The sequence below is a fragment of the Aptenodytes forsteri genome, unplaced genomic scaffold, assembly GCF_000699145.1.
Source record: "Aptenodytes forsteri isolate BGI_AS27 unplaced genomic scaffold, ASM69914v1 Scaffold231, whole genome shotgun sequence".
Lineage (NCBI taxonomy): Eukaryota > Metazoa > Chordata > Aves > Sphenisciformes > Spheniscidae > Aptenodytes > Aptenodytes forsteri.
In genome coordinates, this window is record NW_008796046.1 from 3,152,621 (window position 1) to 3,160,710 (window position 8,090).

The window sequence follows — 8,090 nt, forward strand, 5'->3', positions numbered from 1 at the left end:
ATCTGAAACAACACTGGCCAGTTTCAACTCTAACTGAGCTTTGGCCTTTCATGTCTTCTCCCTGCATAAATGAACCACAGCTCTGTACTCTTCTGGCGAAACCTGACCTTGCTTCCAGAGATCATACAGTTCCTTTTTCCTATTGAGCTCCACGAGGAGTTCCCTCTTCAGCCAAGCTGGCCTTCTGCCCTGCTTGCTTGGCTTATGACACAGTGGAATTGCCTGCTCCTGTGCTTCTAAAAGGTGGTTCTTAAAGACTGACCAGTACTCGTGGACTCCTAAGCCCTCTAAAGCAGATTCCCAGGGTACTCTGCTAAATAGCTCCCTGGATAGCTTAAAGTTTGCTCTCCTGAAGTCCAGGGTAGCAATTCTGCTTTTTTCCTTATTACACTGAAAATTTTAAACTCAACCATTTCATGATCACTGTGGCCAAGACAGCACCTACCATCACATCCCCCACGAGTCCTTCTCTATTCACAAATAGCAAGTCTAGGAGGACATCCTTCCTAGTTGGCTCACTGAGTACCTGTGACAAGAAGTTATCATCTCCTACAAAATTCAAGAGTTTCCAAGACCTCTTCATCACAGCAGTATGATATTCCCAGTTGATGTCTGGGAGGCTGAAATGTAGACACTCACTACAACATCTCCTTTGTTTTCCAGCCCCCTAATCCTCACCCAGAGGCTCTCAACCACATCATCACTAACTGTAAGGGCTGTGCAATCAAACCTTTCCCTTACGTATAGTATGACACCTCCACCTCGCCTGCCCTGCCTATCCCTCCTGAACAGCCTGTAGCTCTCCATCCCAGCAGTCCAGGCGTGGACTCATCCACCAAGTCTCACTAATACCAACGATATCATAGCTCTCGGAGCTGACCAACGCTTCCAGTTCATCCTGTTTGTTTTTCATACTGCGTGCGTTGGTGTACAAGCATTTCAGATACGCTCCTGAGCCCTCCGTGCTCCCAGGAGCAGTGTAAATGTTCCCACTAGGATTGCCACCTTCTGGCGATGCCATGCCAACTCTTGGCTTACCTACTGCAATCCTGTTGGTATCCCCTTCCCTCATCGATTCTAGTTTAAAGCTCTCTCAATCAGTCTTGCCTGCTTATGCCCAAAGTCACATTTTCCCCATCAGGACAGGTGGATCCCATCAGGCCCCAGCATACCTTGTCTCTTGAAGGCTCTTCCATGGTTTAAAACCCCAAAGTTTTGGCGGAGGCACCAGTCCTGGAGCCAGATATTAGTATGCAGGAGCAGCAAACTTCCCTGGCATGACAAGTTGCTCATCTCTGAGCAACTGTTTTCTGGCTAGCGTTATAAATAACAACAAATCTTGTAATCTGCCCCCTGAAAAGACCTCTTCTACGCTATTATCCAAGGCCCAACAGTTTTTCAACTGATAACCTACAGGCTCTGAGCGTTGCAGCACTTGACAAAAGAACACATCCAGAAGTTAAAGCGCTGTTCCACTGTGCTCATAAATATTTACTTTCTGTAATGCAGCCTTTTCAATTTACATATCTCAGTGCTTAGGAGGCTGAAAAATGACAGAACTGGGAAAACCCAGGAATTTTAAAATATATTTTATGAGCTCGCAGCAAGCTGGGATGGGACCAGGCTCAACCAGAGACCAGCTGAGCCAAGCTGCAGTAAAGATGGTCCCTTGTATCAAATCTGTCTTCATATGTAACCCCTCTAGGAAAAAGCCAGGCAGAAATAATTGTCATGGAGGTACTATTTGCAATGTCTGGTTCAAATGCCTGTCAGAAATAATTATTTCTCTCTGTCGCAATCTGTCTCTGCTGTCTACCATCCCAGAGAAAGGGTCAGCACAGCAGTACCGAGGCACTGAGCAGCACAAGGGGCTGTGTTTAAAGGCGCCTGCTTGAAAAGCGGGTTCAAATGGTAATTCAGATTATCCGAAATGCATTTGTAGTTTATAAGTAGTGCTGAACTAGCAACAAAGCAGGGCATTGGTGGGGGGAGTATAATCCAGTGGGACACTGGTGGGAGAAGAGGGGAAAAATAAGCTTTAAAATACCCTGAACACACCAAAAGTAATGACAGCTGAATTGTGCCCTTATTTCTATTTAATAATAGAAAATTCAGATAAATTCATATGCTGTGTCTGGGGTCCTTGTGAAAGACTAGGGCTCTTAGAGTTTACCACGGCCTACCCAATGTAATCTGCTCTTTAAAAGTGGTCCAGACACCAGGCTGGTCAGGCAGAAAAGCTGGTTCTTCAGGCTTACTAGGGATTTTCACAATTTAGCAATTTTCACTGCCGTGTTCCCTTCACTCCTGGGTGTTGATCTATGCTTGTGTTAGTAGCAATCCTTCCACTCTTTGCATGAGACAATGTAGAAAATCTTGTTTCTGTGTGCAGGGTTACACATTTCTCTTACAGCTACTCTTCACTCTGCCAGCAGACAGGGCAAGGAACAATCAATCTTTTTTTTTAATATGATGCTCAGAAGGAATTTTGAGAAAGAAAGGCAATTAGGGCCTGATTCAGGGGCCTTAACATAGGCATCTAGTGCTTTTGAGATGTTCTATGGTATCCAAAACCTCGGCGAGGGGGTGACAGGTCTGACATGGACCTTCTTGAGATCTCTGCCTTTCTGAAGCTACAGCTGGAGGCCTGAAGGGACACTTCAGGGCATCTTAAATGGCACAAAATCTGTCTTTAGGTACCTGAATCAAACACTTAAAATGTAATATTTGGTCTTTTGAATGCATCCAGGTAGAGGACACGACATTTATTTGTTGGAGCTCATGAGGTTCCTATCTGCCCACTTGTCAAAATCTCTTTCCCAGCCCTGCCATCCACTTGTCGCCTCCTCCCAGCTATGTGCTCACACCTTTTATATTTAACATTTCTCTACTGAAAACTGCGCATTATAAAATGCAGCTGCAGTAACTGGCAGCTAGGTTACTTTTTTTTGTATGTATATCCAGTATAGGAATGAAAAGTAGTTCATTTATGAACTGAAGTACAGTCAGGCCTCTGCCATAAAATCAGATTCTCTTGTATACTCATGCACCACAAATGCTGTTAACCTTCAGCTGTCAATATTTGAGGAGGAATACAGTTTTACAGGTTTTAGCTCAATCATTTGGCATGTGGGAAAAGTACTGCTCATCACATATGAGGTTCATCTTATCTAAATTTAGGGACCTAAAAGTTAGAAGTCTCCTCTGATCTACTCTTCTATGTCTCTTCATGGCCAATGAGCAGAGATGGGCTCTTTAGAAGATTGTTCTTGCCACGTAAACTTAAGAGCAGGATTCAATCCCAATTTAAGGCGTCTAAATCCAGATGTCAACATATGTGTGTGCATGTGAGGTAGGCATGTAAGCATCAACTATAGTCAGTGGAGATTTAACCGATACCGTCAGTGGGAACCAGATACCTTCAAGATGGCCAGCTTAATTGATCTGTAGGCTCCACTGACAGTATTGATTAGATTTCTGTCAGCTTTAATGGGCGCTCGGTCATCCAGCACCCATCTGGATGACTGCACGCGAACACCTTATTTAGGTGCCATAATCTCAAAATGAATCCCACTTAGGTCTTAATTAGATTCCATCACTACAGACGTCTAGTGCGATTTGGGATGTCCAAGTTATCTGTGACATTCACAAGGGGTTGGCAGATATAATGCAGGACACTGATAGGGGGATCATTCTGGATTGGCAGTTGGAGGCCGAGCAGGATATCTGCAGGACATTTCAAATGGCACTAAACATCTGCGATGAGGGTAGTGAAACCCTGGCCCAGGTTGCCCAGAGAGGTGGTGGATGCCCCATCCCTGGAAACATTCCAGGTCAGGTTGGACGGGGCTCTGAGCAACCTGCTCTAGTTGAAGATGTCCCTGCTCATTGCAGGGGGGTTGGACTAGGTGACCTTTAGAGGTCCCTTCCAACCCAAACTATTCTATGATTCTATGATCTATAGTCAAGAAATTGTATCAAACCATTGTTTATGATTTACATCCCCAGCTGCTTTCACAGTCGATAGACAGACACACACTCTTATTGAAGAGGAATTTTAAAATGTTTTAGTTCAATAGATATAATTAACACAATCTAATGAGTATCCTACCAAATAATGAGTGAGGTTATAATTATAGTTGCACTGTATCAGATATTTGCTTCTTTTCCAGGTAGCGCTGAACATTACCTTTCATGGTGTTTGTTGGTTTAGGAAAAAAGAGATGTGAAAACTGAAGCAAGAATTTGCAGTCTGATGGACTTTACAAGATATGGGACTTAATTAGTAATTATGCTGGGACAAACCCAGTGACTGTAATTGGAAATTAGTGTGAGAAAGGATCACAGGATTAGGTCCAGAGGGAAAGGTAAAGAGACCACTAGCTTTATTTGTTGCTGGGTTCAGTACCTGGTGTATTAAAATTAGAAGATATAAAGTGACTTCCTTCCTCGTTAACGCTACCACAACCCCACCGGAGTCAAGAGGGAAGCACACAATTTGTCGCTACACTTGTTATTATTTCTACCTTGGCAGATTATTATTTGTCATTAAAAGCAATACCCAGGACATGCCGAATGCTGGCATCTAAAACCCAGGGAATAACATGCTCAAGAAAGGAAAGCTTGAATGCTGCTACATCCATATATTTCAACACAGTGAGTATTTTTAAGGAAAATGGGTAATTCAGTTGTTTGGACTTTTCAGTTTAAAACCCAACTTTCCATTTGGCAAAATACTTTGAATCCACAGCAGGTTGTTAAACTACTTTATCTGGCTCACACTTCCTTAAAAAAGGAAAACGGGGATGAGAAACTAAAAGTAACCCTCTCGCTTTGCTCATCGATCCCAAATGTCATGAAATGCAATAAAACCCAGGTGCTCCGCAGGCTGGCCATTTGCCAGCCGTCTGCTGGCTGACCGCACATCTCAGCAGCTTTTGTGGAGTGAGGGGTATGCCTTCAAACCCTGAGAAAGTTCACACCCGATACTCCACCACTGAGGTCCGTAATGCCCAGTGGGTGAAATTTGCTCGTGAACAGCATTAGAGCATAAGCGGTCCATCAGCCTCGCGCTGGGCATATTGAATGCCAAAGGGCTGCCCAAAGGCTTGTTGCAGGTCACACGAGGGTCCCAGCCCACCTCCTGCGGATGAGAGGTGAAAGCAAAGCAGAGCCAACGTAGGTTTTTGCTGTCAGCCACAAGTGCTTTGCCTCCATCTCTCAGGGATAAGGGAAAAGAAACCTTCTGGCTAAGTGCATGTTTGTGAGCGAGCACTCCTGGCAAACGTCTGACAGTGGTGCAACAAATGGGGAATGCTTCTTTTTAGCAAAGCAGGGGAATAGAGAAAGACACAGAACAGCTGCGTTCGTGTTGCTCAAAGCAGGCAAAAGAAGCACAGAAAGGAGATGGATTATTTTTTCCTCGGCTCAGATGATTCATACCTGGATTTCAGGAACAATAGGACCTTTCTCTGAGCAGGAACTTGCAAAAGCTGTCAGAGGAGATGGGGAGACCACGGGGTTGGGCCGGGCGAAGTTACTGAGGTCACAGCTTGGGATCTCGTTCTCTTCGTGCCTCATGACTATGGTTTCCATCACAAAGAAGCGATCCCACGGCAGCCACAGCGTGTGCTCCTGGGTGATGAAGGGAGCCCGCTCAAAGTGCAGGATAATGGAGATCCCACCAATGGTAACGAGATCAAAGCTGGTTTAAGAGATGGAATACATAGTTAGTGCAAGCACCGTCCTGCCTATTTGTAACAATTCCCTAGCAAGGACCCCCAGAAAAATAATCACAAGAAATATCACCACCCACATTTTACAAGTATAAAACCTACAGCCCGAAGAGGCTTTAGTTGAGTAAGAGCAAGCGGCAGAGGCAGGAGTACAAACTCAGCTTCTTTGCGTGTTGTCCCCATGTACATTAAAAACATACCCATCCCTTTTTTTGAGACAATGTTTATCTTTGTTAGTGCTTTTCTAGTGTTATTTGATCATACATATTCATTTTCTTTTTTTTTTCTTTTTTTTTTTTTAAGTATTTATCATCCAAATGCAGCCACAGATCGGATCAATTCACATGATGAAACAAACTATTTGGAACGTGGTTTCTCTGACACACCACCATATAAATTGTCTTGGCATCACTGCTAACCTGACTAATACCTAATGCAACCCAGGGAACATGTGGAGCCCAGTCATGGACTGAGCCTACTGTCCATGCCTTCCCTAGGCACAGGGAAGTAATGAACACCATGCAGGCGGTCTCTACCACAGCACTCAGCACATCATAGTCTTTTTTGACTCTTAATCATTCAGAGCAGGGCAGATCACCTACTGCCTGTGGTCTCCAACTTCGCCCTATGCTACCTCCAGCCAAGTGGCTTTTCTGCCTGTGTTAGTGTTGGATAACATTACGTTGGACTAACAGAGCCCTCCAGAGCTGTATGAAAAGACGTTAGCTCAATAAGGAAAATATTCCTCCTCTTAATGTAAAGATGGTGGGATAAGGTTTTGGGGTTTTTCTTAGTTTTGTATTTAAACTTCACATCTTGTCAGAGATGGAGATTTTATGAAGTACTACAGGGTGTATCTACTATGTATAGACTCAAAAAAGAGGTGTTAACTGAGAAAGGAAGGGATTTCATCACAATTTAAAGACTCTCGTTTTGCTGCTTTGTTTTCTTCTCAGTATCTATTCAGTTGCAATGCCAAATGTGCGTTTCAGGCAAAGAAAGTTTTCTCATCCCTGCTTCTCACTTTCGATGCTTGGCACTAGAGTATGACAGTCTCACACAGATTTTAAGCATGTGAATAGGCTCGCTGGCTTCAGCAGAGCTGCTCGTGTGCTTAAGAGCCATGTGCTTAAGTACTTCTCTCTGCCTGAGAACCAGGATCTGAAACCACTCTGACAGCCCAAAGCCAGACCTGATGCACCTTGTAATTACAAGGTAAGAAAGAAGCTGAAAAAAGTATTTAAAATTCTTTTTAAAATTAATTATAAGGCTTTCAGATCGGCTGCAAAAATCCCAGAGGAGCAACAATGGCTATGAACTATTTCTAAAAAAAAATCTTTGGCAAGCAATCATTCAGGAGAACCTTTTTTTTTTATGGACAATAGACTGAGGTGCCATTTAGTAAATATAATTATGAAAAGAAAGTTATTCAGGAAAGAATGTTAAATTGAGTCCACGGGAGGGAGTGGAAAGCATTTAAAAAAGCTAAAGACGTTTATTCTACCACTCAAGTCGGGGCATCAGCTTCCCAGACCTATGGAGCTTGGCTTGCAACAGCCTGACGAGTAACTTGCTGGTCTTTGCCAGCAAAGCTGCGCAGCATTTGTACTTTGATGAGAACATTTTTAACAGTCAATTAGCATTTGGCAAGCCCTTCAGCTAGGAGGGAGAAGCTTGCTCTGCATGAATCTGGGCACTGAAAGGGGCAACGGGAGGAAAGAAACAAACATTACAAACGATGCTCAACAAGTTTTTAGGCAAGTGGGAAAGAAGTTTTATTTGGAGACACCTCTGTTTCACTCCTTTGTGAGCAGTTCTTGGCTTCATTGAGCCTGGGTCAGGGATAGTAACCTGCTGAGGGGAAACATCCTTGCCTCTCCTGCATCCCCAAAACAGGATACAGAAGGGAAAGCCCCACCTCTATGTCAGGCTCCAGCAGCTGTGAAAACAGAGACAGGCAGTATTTTTTAGCAGGCGCTGTTGCTCATGAAGTTTTTCCCAGAGTCACAGGGTGCAGCTTTGAAGTTACCTTGATGAACTGAACAAAAGCTAAAACCAAAACCAAAAAGAAAAACGCAAACTGAAAACACCCTGCTCCCAGCTTCCCTTAGTGAAATTAAATTTAACAAGGGCAAAACCATCTTGGGATAGAAGGAATGAGATAATTTTATTTCTGGTTTTGCTGCTGATCTCTGATGTCTTTTTTATCACTAAAAAAATCAAACTCTCATCTCTTTGCTCTGAAAGTCCATGTCTTTGGTCTTTCTGAGAGAGCCATGCGCTGAATGTAGAATCATCAAATCATAGAACCGTTTAGATTGGAAAAGACCAAAGACCTCATCAAGTCCAACACTT

General features: G+C 43.6%; 1 protein-coding gene across 1 annotated transcript in view; it reads right to left on the reverse strand.

Annotated features, from left to right (window-relative positions):
• TENM4 (teneurin transmembrane protein 4) overlaps nucleotides 1-8,090 on the reverse strand; it is a 421,264-nt gene that overhangs the window by 71,135 nt on the left and 342,039 nt on the right. The window contains exon 18 of the mRNA XM_009286142.2: nucleotides 5,443-5,704. Coding sequence (XP_009284417.1) covers nucleotides 5,443-5,704 — 262 coding nt within the window. The remainder of the gene's footprint in view (nucleotides 1-5,442; nucleotides 5,705-8,090) is intronic.